Below are 17869 nucleotides of genomic sequence, written 5' to 3' on the forward strand. Positions count from 1 at the left end.
GATTAATTTGTCGACTGAATGACACACAAAACTCTGTTTTAATGGTGTTGACCAATCCTGGACTGAGTGCTGTGAGATATGAATCAGCAATGTGGAAACACTGGCATGACTGTCTTTTTTAAATTTGTATGTGTGTTTGTCTTTTTTAAATGGACCCTGAGTCTATTAATAAAGTATATCTATCTAATCTATCTAATAGCTTTACAATTATTTCACCTGCCTTTCTAAAGATAATCATGGTCACATGGCAGCAACTCCTCCAGGGCAGACACCTCTGCAGACAGCTGGTCCCGCCACGGAGCACCGCTGACTGCCTCCAACCCATCCTCTCCCTCATTCTCTCCCTCATCCTCTCCCTCATCCTCTCCCTCATCCTCTCCCTCATCCTCTCCCTCATCCTCTCCCTCATCCTCTCCCCCATCCTCTCCCCCATCCTCTCCCTCATCCTCTCCCTCATCCTCTCCCTCATCCTCTCCCTCATCCTCTCCCTCATCCTCCCCCTCATCCTCCCCCTCATCCTCTCCCTCATCCTCCCCCTCATTCTCCCCCTCATTCTCTCCCTCATTCTCTCCCTCATCCTCCCCCTCATTCTCCCCCTCATCCTCCCCCTCATCCTCTCCCTCATCCTCTCCCTCATTCTCTCCCTCATTCTCCCCCTCATTCTCCCCCTCATCCTCCCCCTCATCCTCTCCCTCATCCTCTCCCTCATCCTCTCCCTCATCCTCTCCCTCATCCTCCACAGGCTCATCCTCCAGGGCCATGATGTCACCGGCCCCAAGGCAGATGTTGTGGAGGACGGCACATGCTGTTATGACCTGAAATGAAAAAACAGTTCATTATGTTTAATTTACTGATCTTTTCTCACATTTCATATTGTGTTACAGTCTGGGCTCAAGCAGTTCCTTCTGCAATAAAGAAAATTGGTACTTTATACAATCAAGCCTTAAAGATTATGGATAAAAAGCAAATTCGCTGGCATCATTGTAACATTTTAAAGAAATATAATCTGTTGAGCTTTGACAGTTTTATTATTTTATGCTTTCTTAAACTATTTTTGCAAATGTATTAAAAATTTGGCCCCAGAGCCACTCTCAGTGTTTATTCAGAGACAAAACAGCAGCAGAGTCACCAGGAGCTCTACAAACTGTAACCGTCAAATACCTTACCGCAGAACAACATTCGGACAATCAGCTTTCTCAGTAAAGAGCGGTCATCTCTGGAATGGACTCCCGAATGAAATTAAATTGGTATCAGATAGCAGAATCTTTGCATCCATGGTTAAGAACTGGCTGAAAACACAACAGGATTGTACCCACTTTTGAAATGTTGTTACTGTGGGTGTTGTGATGCGTGTTGAGAGGGAGTGAATGAGTGAGGGAGTGTGTGTATGATGTGTGGAGATTGTGGGATTATGTGACTGTTTATTTTGTGATTGTTTTTAAATAGATGTAATTTTATATTTTGTATTATAGGTCCTAGATATTTTTGTATTGTATTTTATTGTTAGAAAAGCCCAACTAGGGACAGGAGTTGCAAATTAGCAATAGCTATAAACTCTATGTGTAGAACATCAGTTGCTGTCATTGTACTGAAACTATGTTTAAACCGCATTGTCCCTATTAGGAATGGGCGATATTTTACCGTTCACGATATACCGTCAAAAAAATTCCTCATGATAAGAATTTGTCATCTCGTGGTAAAAACGATAAATTCCCATTGATGACGTTTTTGTGTAAAGCTGATTTATGGCTCTGTGTTAAATCCACGCACAACGTAAGTGAAGGAAGGGAGGGAGGGAGGAAGGAAACAAGGAAAGAAGGGAGAAAAGAGGAAGGGAGGAAGGAAGGAAGGAAGGAAGGAAGGAAGGAAGGAAGGAAGGAAGGAAGGAAGGAAGGAAGGCAGGAAGGAAAGAAAGGGGAGAAGGAAGGGAGAAAACAAGGAAAGGGGGAAGGAGAGAGCAGGATGAAAGAAGGAAGGAAGGGAAAAAGGAAGGAAGGAAGGAAGGAAATGAGCCAGAAAGAAAGAAAGAAAGAAAGAAAGATAGAAGGATAAATTCCCATTGATGACGTTTTTGTGTAAAGCTGATTTATGGCTGTGTTAAATCCACGCACAACGTAAGTGAAGGAAGGGAGGAAGGGAGGGAGGGAGGAAGGAAACAAGGAAAGAAGGGAGAAAAGAGGAAGGGAGGAAGGAAGGAAGGAAGGAAGGAAGGAAGGAAGGAAGGAAGGAAGGAAGGAAAGAAAGGGGAGAAGGAAGGAAGGAAGGAAAGAAAGGGGAGAAGGAAGGAAGGAAGGAAAGAAAGGGGAGAAGGAAGGGAGAAAACAAGGAAAGGGGGAAGGAGAGAGCAGGATGAAAGAAGGAAGGAAGGGAAAAAGGAAGGAAGGAAGGAAATGAGCCAGAAAGAAAGAAAGAAAGATAGAAGGATAAATTCCCATTGATGACGTTTTTGTGTAACAAACATGGAGGATCTGAGAGCGAGATAGATTTATAGTTGAAAAGGTGGAGTTGAATTGGTATTTTTTTTATCGTCATCGGGATAAATGCCAGAAATTATCGTGATACATTTTTTAGTCCATACCGCCCATCCCTAGTCCCTATCAACTAAACCAATAAAAAAAAAAAAAAATACTCTTGTTCAGTATTGTTGAAAAAAAAATCCTGTTGTGTGATGACATACCAGAGGTACAAAGGTGTGGTGCACCTCCAGCGCTTGGAGGAAGATGGCCCTGAACCTGGTCTTCATCATTCCATAGGCACGCTCTATAATGGAGCGTGCCCTGGAATGACGGCTGTTGAAGCGCTGCGCTCCCACAACTTCTACCGGTCGTTTGTAGGGAGTGATGAGGGGGAGTGGATGTTGGAGGCACGGGTACCCGCCGTCTGCAAGGATGAAGTGCCCTGGAGGAGGGTAGATATCCCGGAGGTACAGTGGGCTGTGCCGTAGTACCTTGGAGTCAGGGACTGACCCAGGCCAGCCCACGTACGTATCCATGAAGCGGCCCTCATGGTCACAAACAGCCTGCAGGATGATGGACGGGAACAGTTTCCTGTTCATATAGCACTGAGCATGACGGCCGCTTGGTGGCTTGATCCGGACATGGAAGCTGTCGATTGCTCCAGCAGCTTTAAGAAAAGCCCTGTGTCTTGCCAGCCCTGCAAACCCACGAGTTACGGCCTCCAGGTCTTCCGGGGTCTTAGGGAAATGGATGACCTTGTGGCGAATGGCCACCACCTCCTCAGTAACTCGGTGGACGATGCGGTGGACAGTGGAATGAGGCATCTCAAACACTCTGGAGACCACCCTGTATGATGCCCCATTTGTCAGCCAGAAGAGGAACACCAAGGCCTCAATTGTGACACCCCATCCGTGTCTCCGCTCCTGGTGGAGCAGGTCCAGCAGCACGGCCAGGGACTCTCTGCTCAGCCCAAAATCTGGCCTTGTGTCCTCCTCGCCAAAAAACCTGTCCAGCACAGGAACTGCCAGGTTTATCCTGCAGTACAGGGGTCTGCGCTGGATAGGGTAAGGAGAAGAAGAAAAGGAGAAGATTTATTTTAATTTAAGGTGAGGGTTATTTTAAATATGAATTAATTATCAAAATTAAATGACATTAACCATATAAACTAAGCTATATGTATATGTCTGTATAATAATCTATATAATTGACAATAACGCGCGTTTATGTCAATTCACAGTGATTAACGTAATGTATAGATATGCTAATTACCCGTAACTAAGGTTGCCACCCGTCCCGTAAAATATGGAATTGTACACCATATTCTAGTTGAATTATTGAAATAAATTAACTTTGACACCATATTCTAGTTGAATTATTGAAATAAATTAACTTTTACACCATATTCTAGTTGAATTATTGAAATAAATTAACTTTTACACCATATTCTAGTTGAACTATTGATATAAGTTAACTTTTACATCATATTCTAGTTGAATTATTGAAATAAATTAACTTTTACACCATATTCTAGTTGAATTATTGAAATAAATTAACTTTTACACCATATTCTAGTTGAATTATTGAAATAAATTAACTTTTACACCATATTCTAGTTGAATTATTGAAATAAATTAACTTTTACACCATATTCTAGTTGAACTATTGATATAAGTTAACTTTTACATCATATTCTAGTTGAATTATTGAAATAAATTAACTTTTACATCATATTCTAGTTGAATTATTGAAATAAATTAACTTTTACACCATATTCTAGTTGAACTATTGATATAAGTTAACTTTTACATCATATTCTAGTTGAATTATTGAAATAAATTAACTTTTACACCATATTCTAGTTGAATTATTGAAATAAATTAACTTTTACACCATATTCTAGTTGAATTATTGAAATAAATTAACTTTTACACCATATTCTAGTTGAATTATTGAAATAAATTAACTTTTACACCATATTCTAGTTGAACTATTGATATAAGTTAACTTTTACATCATATTCTAGTTGAATTATTGAAATAAATTAACTTTTACACCATATTCTAGTTGAATTATTGAAATAAATGAACTTTTACACCATATTCTAGTTGAATTATTGAAATAAATTAACTTTTACACCATATTCTAGTTGAACTATTGATATAAGTTAACTTTTACATCATATTCTAGTTGAATTATTGAAATAAATTAACTATTACACCATATTCTAGTTGAATTATTGAAATAAATTAACTTTTACACCATATTCTAGTTGAACTATTGAAATAAATTAACTTTTACACCATATTCTAGTTGAATTATTGAAATAAATTAACTTTTACACCATATTCTTCACCTGTAGGCTATATTATACATCTGGGCTGATGTGGACATACATAGCATAGGAGGCTATTTCAGTTGCTAGCATGGTTGTCTGTCTCTACAGTCATGAAAGTTCAATGCTATTAAAGCACTTTAAACTTTAAATCAAAGCATTTTGTTTTTTCATATAAAATGAACACATTTTTATGCAGTTTAGAAGTTTTGGGGCTTTTTTTTGGCTCCTGTGCTGCTGAAATCAGGCCGTCTCTTATTTCTATTTCTGAAAGGTGGCAACCCTACCCGTAACTGTTACCTTGGTTAAAATTGAACAGCTTTACCTGTCTTTGGTCCTCCATCAGCCGCACATACAGCACCCGCCGGCGCCGGCGGACACGCCTCTCCTCCTCCTCCTCCAACAACATGAAAATCAAAAAAAACAAAATCAAAACTTCTGGCTCCATTTCTTTTTGGTTCTTTCTTTCTTTTCTATCGTGTTTTCTTTCTTTCTTTCTGTCTATCTCTTGCTGTCTGTCTATCTTTCTTTCTTTCTACTTTGTTTAGTGACGTAGGACAAGGGCGGGAACAGCTGGAATGATGACACAAAATGATCGGTAGAGGGCAGCAATACGCCGTTGATGCTTCTAGTCTGCTAACCCACAGAAGAAGAGGAAGAAGAAGCAGGAGACGGCGCGCTGTGATTGGTCAAGGCTCAAGTCGCGCTGTGATTGGTCGAGGCTCAAGCCGCGCTGTGATTGGTCGAGGCTCAAGCCGCGCCAGATCAAAACTGCGTTTTACGTTATATCTTATTTTCATCTAATTTCGTGTGAAATATGTCTATTAAAATCAGATGAGGCGGATTAAAGAGTGCTGCGGGTTTAACGGACGTCCCACCGAGGTAGAAAGAGCAGGTATCGCGGTGTTTTGGAGAGGAAGCGCAGCTGCGACCGTTATCCGCCGCTAGAGCAGAGACCGGGGACTCGAGTTGTGTCGCTACGCCGCGCGAGGCGCCTCTCCGTCGGCCTGACGGTCATGAGCTGCCCGGTGGACTTCCAGGCCCTGCCCAGGGGCGTCCTGCGAGAGGTTTTTACTCCAGAAAACATGAGAGCAAGGTGAATTAAACTCACTCCGCTTAACACATTTACTCTGGACCAAAATGCTATTGGTTTAATCTTGAAAACAAACTGTTTATCTTTTTATTCCACACCTCAGAAAGAGGTTTGATGGTTATTTAAGACGTTTACACCGTTCAGACACAATTATACACCTAGGGCCTGATTTACTAAGATCCTAAATAAAGAGTACTAAATTGCGTGTGCACTGAAAAAGTTTGCACGTGCTGTTGTTGTGTGTTTTGCGGTTGTGGCTGAAATATGGTTCTGCGTCACACCAACGCAGAGCACACGCCGCAGCCGTGACGCCGTGCTGAACCCTTCGGACTTCTCCGTCACTCCATTTGGTCGCGGTGCAGTACCCCCCGCGGCCGCTAGTTAGCGATCTTTCTCTGAATGGTTTATCCGACTTTTTCCCGTCACAGTAAATCAAAGAAATAAGGACAACTATTGTGCAAAAAACCAAAACAAAAAAAATCACATATAAACGAAGAAAAGAGCCCTGGAAGTTCACTACTGCTTCAAACCGGAAACCGGAAATGCTTCGCTTTCAAACGAACCAATCACAGCCCTCTCGGTCTGCGTGTGGTCTGCGTCTCCTCGACGCGTAGTTACAATTTTCGGGAGGTGCAGGTCAGTGACGCCGCAGGTGACGGCGTGTCGTCTGCGTCGATCCAAACCACACGCCGTAGGCACGGCGCCATTTTGACGCAGAAGCATAATTTAGCCTGCGTGCGCAATTGATAACTGGTGCAAACCTCAGTATTTAAATGAGGTGTTGCGTCTTACGGTTTGCGCCATGGAGAGTCTGGATGGAAAGCAGGATAGTCGCAAGCGCAAAATGAAATTTGCAGAGTTGGAGTTAGAGATATTAGTGGAAGAGGCAAATAAACACATTCATGAACTACAGCAAAGAAATTTAAGCATTAGCAAAAGAAACGCAATATGGCAGAAAATCTGCGATAGAATAAATGCAGTTGGTAAGACAAAAAGAACGGCAGATGAGGTTAAAAGAAGGTGGCAAGATATGAGGCGAAGAACTAAAGAAAAAGTGGCCTTTAATAATACTTCGGCAACCAAGACGGGTGGAGGGCCTGCGGAAGAGATGCCTCTTACCAGCATTGAGCAGCAGGTGCAGCTCAAGGAAGAGATGCCTCTAACCAGCATTGAGCAGCAGGTGCAGCTCAAGGAAGAGATGCCTCAAACCAGCATTGAGCAGCAGGTGCAGCTCAAGGAAGAGATGCCTCTAACCAGCATTGAGCAGCAGGTGCAGCTCAAGGAAGAGATGCCTCTAACCAGCATCGAGCAGCAGGTGCAGCTCACCTTCTGCGATGAGCAGATAACTGGGATACCGTGGTATGACACGCTAGAGCCAACTGCAGAACAAGGTAAGCGCACAATAAGAAACACCTTTTTCTCCATGAAAACACGTGATTTATTTATTATCACAAATAAAAAAAATGAATGTGCCTCCTGTGGCAACCTTTTGCTGAATAATACTCGATTTTAACATTCAAATAAAATATTTATCCTTTTGCATGTGGAGAATCCTCACCACAAGTTGAGCCATCCCCACCCCAGTCCTCAAATCAGGACCCAACAAGCATCCCTGCAGAGCCTCAAAAGCGGCCAGTTTATGAGGACATTGACAGAGAGTTTCTCCAAGAACAGAAAAAACAGTCTACAGCCCTTGAAGATGGCTTATCTTCCGTTGCGCACGAGGTGCGAGCTGTGTCCTCTATGGCCCGAGCGCTCAGGCGGGATACTCAGGCCATTGCTGCGCACACTCGGCAGCTGGTCAGTGCTGTATCGGGTCTGACAATGGCTGTAAATACCCTGGCGAGAGGGATCCAGGATGGAGTTCAGGCGGTGGTGAGGGCTCTCATTCCCAGCGGTCCCAGAGTGGAGCAGCCAGAGACTGGAGAGGAGGGAGAGAGCATTGGCGAGGTGCGCACTGGAGGACAGGAGAGCCACGTTGGAGCGACGTGTAACCTGCGAAAAAGAAAAAAACAACATACAAATGTGAAGGCAAAAAGAAGGAAATAACCCACAACAGGCTCCACTACCTCCTGTCTTATATTTTAAAAGACCGGTAATAAAAGTGTTTCTTTAATTTCAGGAAGTAGCATAGTGTAGCTTAAATTTTTGTTAACTGCAGTGGCTGTGAATGTTTAATTTGTTTGGTTAAATAAATGTATGATTAATTGTGTTTTTCTGTGTATTATTGAATGAAAATTAAGAATTAATGTATTCCACTCACAGTTCATGAGAAATGGCCTTGAATGAGAGTGATGCGTGTCTGCAATCCCGCAGCATTGGGTTGTTGCCCCCCAGGGAGCCCATGGTCCACATCATCATCATCATCATCATCATCATCATCATCATCATCCTCCTCCATTTCCACAGCAGCTCCAACCCATGACGTTTAGCGATGCAATCTTGGCCACTTTTTCCGGACTGTACAGCAGTGCTCCTCCAGTGCGGTCCAAACAGCGGAACTGGCTTTTCAATACGCCAAAGGTGCGCTCCACAATGTTCCTCGTGCGTATATGGGCTGCATTGTACCGATTCTCTCCTGGGGTGGTCGGATATAGTACAGGAGTCATGAGGAAGGGGTGTAGGGGGTATGCGCTATCACCTAATGACAGAAAATATAAATCAATATGGCATAAATGCATGGCACTTCTTTAATGTGAGGAATGATTTTACAAAGTATAAATTATATAAAACTCACCCAAAAGCCAGCCATCTCCATACTCGCCATCTCGCAACTTGGAATAAAGAATGCAGCTCCTCAGGATAAAGGAGTCATGCACCGACCCAGGATATTTAGCCACGTTTGTTACGATGCCTTCGGAGTCTAGGGATGCAAATTATCGATTATTTCATTAATATACAGTTGATAACCTTATCGATCGATCATCGATTAGTTGATAAGCGGCGTTTTTCCCCCATCTGAGATACAAACATAATTTTTTTTGCTTATATAAAATACAAAGGACATTTTAATGTATTCCTTAATCAAATATTTATTTGATACAAAAGTAACAAAAAGACATTTTTGTACCACAAGGAATATAATATAAAGTGCACTTCAAGGCTATTAGTAGTAGCAGCAGCCATAATAGTGTCATTTGTGTCAAGCAAATTTTAAGTTCTAGTTACGTTTTAAGTTAGAGTTTTAGTTAAAACTGTAGCGGGGACAGATGTTTAGAGAAACCTATGTATGTACCGGGTGAAGGCTGATTTATGGTTCCGCGTTACAACAACGCAGAGCCTACGCCGTAGGCTACGGCGGCGGCTCTGCGTCGATTTAAGGCGGAACCATAAATCAGGCTTTACGGGAGCATATCGGAGAACAACCAGAAGAATATAGAGTGGATTAAAAATAAAAGTTAAGCACTGAGCTACATGTGTCTCCCGTCTGGGCCATTGCAGACTCACTTCGCTGAGCATGTTACTAAAACCAAACATATCCGCCGTCTCTTTCTTCTAACTTTATGTGCGCGGCGCAGCGCGTTGCATTAAATGTGGTCCGGGCGTAATACCAGCTGGTGAAATTAAACGAAAAAAATAAATAAATAAATAGATTAATTGTAATCGTTAATTTTAATCGGGTAATTTCATAACGGCAATTAATCGAAAATCGAGTAATTGTTAACATCCCTATCGGAGTCACAAACAACCTGCACATTTAATGAATGTGTGTTTTCTATTTCTATACACATGCTCCGTGTTTGATGGGGGAACCAGCTGATATGAGTGCAGTCAATCGCTCCTATTACTCTGGGGAACCCAGCAACTGCATAAAATCCGTGTTTCACATCATTCAGTGCGTCCCGAGTGGATGGGAACCGTATGTGCCTGCCCATCCTGCGTAACAGAGCGTTGAGGACAGTGGACAGCACACCTGGAAAACTGCTTTGGGAGAGCCCAGCAGGAATGGCTACAGTGCGCTGGAATGACCCTGATGCGAGGAAATGAAGAGTTGAGAGCAGTTTCGGCAAGGCAGATATGGCGTTACTCCTGCTTGTGACCGGCCCCAAATCAGCCCTTAACTCATTCAACAGCTCCAAGATGGAATCGCTAGATAGTCGATATGTTTCAACTATCTGGTTTTCATTCATTCCAAACAAATTTACACGAGTCCGAAAGACTCTCTCTCTGCGTATTCTTTGATTTTGGCGATGTCGCCTCCTTGCCACAATAACAGCAGCCATCGGTGCGTAATGCTGGGCAGATTAGCACCTTCCTGTTGAACGTATTAAATACAGACGCAATCACAATCCCCGCAATTACTTTCAGGCTTGGTAAATCTCATTGCGTGTGGTAAATTAACTTATTTGCATTTTCCCCTCCCAGTATTTAGCGCTTTCTGGCGGGTACGCCCCATATTGATTATTCATCAGGGCAAAAGTACTAAATGGACAGCGTGTGCTATTTTGCTCATTTGAGAGGCGCAGTCCTCTTTGCACGCTGTTAGTAGATCAGCTTGCACATTGGTTTGCGCGTGATGTCAAGTTTGCACACGTTTTTACGCACGCAAACCTTTAGTAAATCAGGCCCCTACAGTTTCTCCTTCAAATGTATTATTATGTATACAAGATCTCTGACAAAAACTCAGTTAAAGGTAAAATCAATGGAAGTTCTATGAAAGAATTAGATGCAGATATTTAACATTATTTACTGCTTTCCAAAGCCAAAGGAGGATAGTTTCAAACAATAAATGACATTTAAATATATATATATATATATATATATATATATATATATATATATATATATATATATATATATATATATATATATATATATATGGTTTTTCATCTTTACCATGTCTGGCAAACATCCCATTTAAACAAGAATTACACACATTTTAAGTGAACAACCTCAATTTTTTGGGGCTTGTGTATTTGGACATTCACACAATTGTCATTTTAACCTATAAAGTTGCTCTTTGGGGTTGAGATCGGTCGTGTAACCTGACCTTTGGTATTTTGGGAAAAATGACAGTAATTCTGACACAGTAAATACCATATTTTTAATTAGTTAATTAATTAATTTTTAAATTGAAAGCTGAAAGTCTACACTTTGACAAGATCTTGATTGTTTTATTTTGAGCCCGTTGTAGTGGTGTATTAAGATAAGATCATAAATACTTTCATAGTCCAAATACTACTGAATCACATGACTATATTTACGTCTGGAGCATGATCAGGGAGTCTGGAAACACCCACGCTTCTTAAAGGTTATTTATTGTTGAATATTAGACATTAGACACGACAGCGTGACTAAAATCAACGGCTCAGTCCAAGTCCGACAATGCATCTGCAGCGAGGGAGCTGTGACACTTCAGTACAGCTGTTTTTACTCAGATGTGTGGAAATGTTTTTGCATAGATGATCACATGATCGTGGCGACAATCAAACCCGAGAGAAGATCATTTTAGTCCACGTTTTAATTGTTTTTATGAAGCTTTTTAAACTAAAATTTGGTTATTTTTCATTACAAAGTCACTTTAAATCTTAAAGTACCAACATTCAGACCTGTCAGATCTGGTGTAGATGAAGAAATAACTTGTAAAAACTGACATCATGACGTTGTCATCTTTTCTGTTCAGGGTCTCGGGGAACTCGCTGAGTTTCCCCAAATCCAGATCAGCTCTGTGGGACAGCAGCCCCGCGGGAGAGAAGCTCCGCCTCCAGCTCTGCTCACGCAGGTAAACGCACACCTGCTCGCCGTTAACCCTCACGAGGAAACATCCCGTTTCAGCTTTGAAGTTTTGCACTTCTGCAGAAATACGGTTCCTCTACCGACCGCCAGGTAGAGATCACGATCACGATTTTGAGGACCGATCACCAAAAGCAGTATCTGCCGATTCTGATATTTCCGATCACAGCGTGAAATCCATAAATCCGTCAGTGTTGTCTCATGTACAACACTGACATTGTATTATTAGGTATAAAACCCAAACCAACAACTGCACGCCCAAGCCATCACTTAGCCCCGTCTCCTCCCTCCAGCCATCACTTAGCCCCGTCTCCTCCCTCCAGCCATCACTTAGCCCCGCCTCCTCCCTCCAGCCATCACTTAGCTCCGCCTCCAACTTAAAGGAGCTGTATGTAAGAGCAATAATAAAACGAATCATAAAATGACCCCGATATGTCAACAGACATTTAAAAATCATGTTCATTTCAAATACTTATGTCACTGACAACAGCACTCAAGCCAGGATATTCCAGTTTAAAAAGAGGAGTTGCAGCCCTCAACTGATGTTTACGTTGTCATTTTTTGTTTTGGCCTGAAGCTCCACCCTCCACCTATCTCCCAATCACCAAGTCAGTATTGTTTCTGAAGCTCCACCCTCCACCTATCTCCCAATCACCAAGTCAGTATTGTTTCTGAAGCTCCACCCTCCACCTATCTCCCAATCACCAAGTCAGTATTGTTTCGGCATCCGGGTTGCCAGCTCGACTCTAATTATGGCAGCCATGGCAGCCTACGTTCCTGCTGCATTCTGCAGCCTACCTGGCAACCTCTGGTCGGGGGGAGGAGGGGGAGGGTACACGCCGCTCAACAATATTTTGAAAGTGACTGCAGTACCAGTTTTGGACATTTCTTACAGACGGCTCCTTTAAAAATACATATGCATCAATGATGGCGCCCCCAACATGAGCAACACCCGCAACAAAATGCAGCCTATCCACCATCGTTGACCAAAATTCACGATTTAATCCTTCATAGTAGTGAAACTGCTTCATATCAAGCCGACATTTACAATTTGCGAGCTTTCAAACGAGATGTTACACTTGAACGAGTCTTCATCCATCAGGCCTCTGGAGCTGCAGCCATCTTGGCTCTGACGCACAGTTGCACAGCGAAGAGAAACCCGCACAGAGCGCAGTGATTTCTGGATGGAGATTTTACATTTACGAAATCATGTATCATCAAATCATCAAAGTATTTTATAATCATGTTCTCTTCAAAAATGGTAAAAAACACATTTGGCACATTTTGGCAGTATAGGTATCCAAGTGCCCAAATAGAGAGTCCGCCTGGTATCCACACTAAAACCTTTATAAAATCTGTGTGCTTTAAGCTGTTCTCATGTAACTTGGGAGTTGCTGAATCCAGGCAGTAGTGTCTTTATAATTATATGCATTGCTATCATGGTGTTTTCCACTTTGCATAAATTAGACAAGGATAAAAATTTCATTTTTTTTTTCTTTGGTTTATCACAATTTGCTCAGGCATGTGAACATTCACTATTTTTCTGACACTGGGTTGCAGGTCCAGATGCTGCTGGAGGCTCAGAGGAAGATCCAGTCGTCCAGCCGACAGGTGGAGGCTCCGACGCCCCGGAGCACGGCCAGCATCGCCGTGGAGACGGGTGAGACCGGTGACGCACATAGGGAGTTTGCATGCCGTCTGTCACAGTGATTTGGTTTTTTTTATTTTATCTCACTCTTGTCGTTTTCAGGTGCCAGTCTGTTCTGGGGGAACGGACCCGTGCAGCCTCCAGCTCATCACGTTGAACCTCCTCCTCGTCCCTCCTCACCCAAACCTTCATCACCCAAACCTTCATCACCCAAACCTTCATCATCTTCCTCCAGCTCCTCGGCCTCGTCACATGACCCATGTACCAGATCCCCTGTGGGCGGAGCCGAGGACGGTGACATCACAGAACAGGCTGCTCACTGCTCCCCGTCCGGCCGGCGCAGGTGAAATGAGACACCTGGGGCCTCATGTACAAAGACTTGCGTGGATTTCCCACTGAAACATGGCGTACGCTTAAATCCAGAAAATGTCCTACGCACAAAAAAATCCAGATGTATGAAACTGTGCGTAGGCATGAATCCAAGCACATTTCCTCTGTACATCCCAATCAACGTGGAATTGAGCGCACGTGTAGGAGTACCAGGCTCCTCCCTGTCCACGCCCCCATTTAAATATGCTAATTTTTTTAAATAGGCCCCGCAGGTGAGATTCCCCTTTCTGCGCGATCAGATAAGACAAAAACGATGAGTAAGACCGGGAAGAAAAGAAATTTCACGGAATGTGAGATGGAGACGCTCCTCAGTGAGGTAGAGGCGAGGAAGAGAGTCCTTTCTGGCACGCTGTCCTCGGGCATAACAAGGAAACGCAAGAGGAGTGAGTGGGACAGTGTGTGTGATGCAGTCAATGCTGTGGGGTCGGAGCAGCGGACACACGCAGAACTAAAAAAAAAGTGGTCAGACATCAAGGTGGAGGTGAAGCGGAGGACGGCTGCCCACCGCCAAAGTGTGGCCAAAACAGGCGGGGGCAAAGGAGAGGACGATCTCACCCCTTTTCAGCAGAGGGTCGCCGCAATTGTTGGTGACACTGCTCTCACAGGGGTGGTGGGAGCACATGCGGGTGACTCCGATTACCCCCAAGGTAAATAAGTAAAATATATGTTATTTAAATGAGTGCTCTTCCCATTTGGTCTGAATTGTAATGAATTAAGCAAAAGTTCCCTTTTGTAATTATTAATGAATGAGAAGATCACTCCATTAATTTTTGTAACTCACAACAAATGTGTTCATTATACGGGTCATAGACTAGCCTGCTCACAGCCCAATAAGTAGGGCTGGGCAATATGAACCAAAAGTCATATCTCGATATTTTCTAGCTAAATGGCGATACTCGATATATATCGATATTTTTTCTGTGCCATAATTGGGGTTTCCCTCAAAGCATTATAGCATAGCATCTCTGTTAGCTTCATTTTTTCTGAGGCAAACCCTTAAAAAAACAGTCAGTTTTAATACAAAGCCTCGTGCCAAATGTCACCCAGGTTCCTTTATTAACAGAGGTCTGCACAATATCAAAATGTATAAAACAAATGAAATAAAAATAAACTGCCTGCATATATAGAATAAAAATGCTTCTTGAATAAAATAAAACAAATATCCCTTTCCTGCATAACAATTAAATTAAAATATATTGTACAATTAATACAATGTAGACAGTAACAGGCAGACTTTTCCACTGAGGTTGACAGTTGTGCAAATAACAAAACATTTGTGCAAATCTCAAATAAAACATTCAAGTCAATTTGTCACAAAATAAGCTATATCAAAATCATAAAAAAAAAATACATATATATATATATATATATATATATATATTTTTTTTTTAATAAACGATATTGTCTCGTACCATATCGCGTTTGAAAATATATCGATATATATTAAAATCTCGATATATCGCCCAGCACTACCAATAAGATAAAAGTTCATGCGTAAACATGCGAGGATATCAAAGACTTTGACTCGTGTTTGTTTAATTACTCCATTTATTGTTTTCCAAACAGACGATGAGATAGGAGGGGACACGCGGTCTCAGCCTCGTGTCACAGACTCGGGGGATTCCCCCGGCGTCTCCGGCGTCATGGGGTCCCCCAGTGCGGCGCCACCGGCGGCTGCTGATGTCCGCCCGACCGGCGACCGGCCGTGTCCTCACCCGTGCTGTGCTGGAGTCACAAGAGGAAATCGTGAGAGCAATCGGCGGAATCAATGATCGCCTGGACCAACTGATTGGCGTACTTACAGACATTAGTAAAGCATTAAATGTATTGGTCAATAAGTGAATTCTGTGTCCTTGCCTCTTTATATGGTTGAAAGCACATGTTGCCGGTGGTTTTCCATTCTCCTCTTCAGTTTGTCATCAGTTGTCCTCTTGTGTCCATGTCCAGAGGTTGTCTACAGTCCAGTGGAGCCTAAACTTCTGAATGAAATGTCCAACTGTAGTCACAGGAGCAACCAGCTGCTTGGAGATGGTCTTCTAGCCTTTACCTTTAACACGCTGGTCTAGAATGTTCTTTCTGATTTCCTCAGACAACTGTTTCCTTTACTGTCTCTGGTCCATGTTCAGAGAGGTGAACACAATGATACCCAACAGCAGTGGAACACTTTTAACCCTTTACATCAGAAGTGCTGGTATCCTGCAGGTTTTAGATGTTTCCTTTCTTCAACACACCCTGAAATAAATGGCTGTCATTAACAGACTTGTACAGACATGGTGACACACTGATGAGGACCATGAATAGGAATCGTGTGTGTAGATGCAGGGACACATCTAATACAGGCCCTCAAGGACCGACTTTGGACACCTGATTTAAACATTCCGACTGACTTGAAAACGCCTGAAATGTTCACTGTGGTCACAGTATTTTACATCTTTTCAAGGAATAACAGCTACGCTGTCCAGGTCAGTTTGATTAATTTGTTCAAATGATTCAGTTGAACAGCAATTTTTAACCAGTGCCTGATTTTTATTTATTTTTTATTTATTTTTAATTAATCAATGTTCAGTAAATTGTCTATAATTACTTTTTTTCAGTTTCCAGTTATTTAAGTGACCATTGTGGGTTTTTCTTTCTTTAATGTAAGGATACCAACAAATTTCTCCATTTGGGTACATTTAAGAAGAACTTAATATTTAAATTACTTTTAAGAATAACATTTTAGAAAATCTGATAGTTCTGATGGTTATCGTTTTTTAATTATTTTAGATTTTCTTTGAATGTATTTATAGAAGGATGTGATTTATTTATTTCAGTAAAAAAGAAAAAAATGGGTGTATTATGATGACAAGAGTTTAAAAGCAGACAAAAAAATTAAAGAGGCACACAACATATAAAAAGAATAAAATGGATGAAATAAAATAAATAAATTACAGTGCATTGAGGGTCTAAAACAAAGAATTGTTGGAACATGAAGGTGGTTCTTTTTGAACCTGCTAGAACTACTGATGCTGAACTGATGCTGAACTCATCAGCAGCTCCAAAACCGTTTGTGTTCAGTTTCAGATGAAACTGTAAAATGCTGTGTAGGGTCCTTTCCTTTACATTTTTTAAATGTTCATTAATGTACATTGTCCCCCTATAACAAATAAATGCAAACGAAAAGATCCATCCACTCATTCATCAATCCAGCCATGCATTCACTCATTCAGTAAGGACCACAATCTATTCATGAAGACTGACATGGACAGATGCAGACTTTCCTGAACAAAGGAAGGTTTCATAGATTTCATCTGTGCTTGGGCCTCTTCTGTTCTCCTTATATGTTAATGAACTGCCAAATGTCTGCACAGATATCGACACCCTTATGTATGCTGATGATACAGTGATCTTTACTTTTGCTAAAAATCCCCAAGATGCAGCTAATAAATTAACCACTGCCCTAATCCACATTCAGGAGTGGCTGATTAATTCATGCCTCTCACTAAATGCTAAAAAAACAGTCTGTATGTCCTTCAGTAAACCAACAACTAAACTGTCCCCCTGTAAAATTTATCTGAGGGGAGAGGAACTCCAGAACGTGAGTGAGTTTAAATATCTTGGTGTCACGTTGGATTCAACGTTGTCCTTTAAGAATCACATTAAAAGTGTCGTAAGAACTGTTAACTTTAATATCCGCAATTTCAAACAGATCAGATCATTCCTATCTGACAGTGCGGCCCTAACATTTCTACATTCTATGATTCTATCGCATATTGATTACTGTATCACCAGCTGGTCCTACACCTGTGAATCATTTCTTAGCCCTATTGAGTCCTGTTTTAAAAAGGCGCTAAAAGTCTTGGATAAGAAGCCCTTGTCTTATCACCATTGTAGAATCCTAGACAAATATAATTTTCTGAATTTTACTAACTTAAGAAATTTTAAATCTGCTGGTCTTATCTATAAAACATTACATGGTTTGGCTCCTCTGCCACTGAAAATGTTTATTAAAAAGAGATCTACCCGTGGCCCTACTCTGCGTGCGACGAGAGCCACTGATAGAGGGGATTGTGACCTAAGTTTCAGGCGGACAACTTTTGCCCAAAATACCCTATCTTATAAAGGGTGTGCACTTTGGAATAGCATCCCACCCTCGGTAAGGGAGTGCTCTAATTTCACCACATTTAAGAAACACTTGAAGATGTGGTTAAGAGGCAACCAAACCTGTGATCATGCAT

General features: G+C 41.8%; 3 protein-coding genes across 4 annotated transcripts; 2 read left to right on the forward strand and 1 right to left on the reverse strand.

Moving 5' to 3' along the window:
• Positions 1–224: 224 nt before the first annotated feature.
• On the reverse strand, positions 225–5234 carry LOC133458804 (putative nuclease HARBI1). The gene is made up of 3 exons (XM_061739006.1): positions 5114–5234; positions 2678–3511; positions 225–815 (listed from the first exon to the last, which is right to left on the reverse strand). The coding sequence occupies exons 1-3, from the start codon at positions 5195–5197 to the stop codon at positions 225–227; spliced, it is 1509 nt and encodes a 502-aa protein (XP_061594990.1). The 5' UTR covers positions 5198–5234.
• A 278-nt stretch (positions 5235–5512) lies between these two features.
• LOC133457908 (myb-related transcription factor, partner of profilin-like) lies at positions 5513–8268 on the forward strand. 2 transcript variants are annotated; one of them, XM_061737288.1, is made up of 2 exons: positions 5513–7272; positions 7425–8268. In XM_061737288.1, exons 1-2 carry the CDS (start codon positions 6684–6686, stop codon positions 7928–7930), a joined length of 1095 nt encoding a protein of 364 aa, XP_061593272.1. In that variant the 5' UTR covers positions 5513–6683; the 3' UTR covers positions 7931–8268. The 2 variants fall into 2 exon arrangements, with proteins under 2 accessions (XP_061593272.1, XP_061593274.1); XM_061737290.1 differs by having other exon boundaries at positions 7431–8264.
• A 5476-nt stretch (positions 8269–13744) lies between these two features.
• Positions 13745–15802, forward strand: LOC133457909 (nuclear apoptosis-inducing factor 1-like). Its single transcript, XM_061737291.1, has 2 exons — positions 13745–14299; positions 15219–15802. Exons 1-2 carry the CDS (start codon positions 13906–13908, stop codon positions 15422–15424), a joined length of 600 nt encoding a protein of 199 aa, XP_061593275.1. The 5' UTR covers positions 13745–13905; the 3' UTR covers positions 15425–15802.
• Positions 15803–17869: the final 2067 nt, after the last annotated feature.

Source organism: Cololabis saira, chromosome 13, assembly GCF_033807715.1.
Source record: "Cololabis saira isolate AMF1-May2022 chromosome 13, fColSai1.1, whole genome shotgun sequence".
Taxonomy (NCBI): Eukaryota; Metazoa; Chordata; class Actinopteri; order Beloniformes; family Belonidae; genus Cololabis; species Cololabis saira.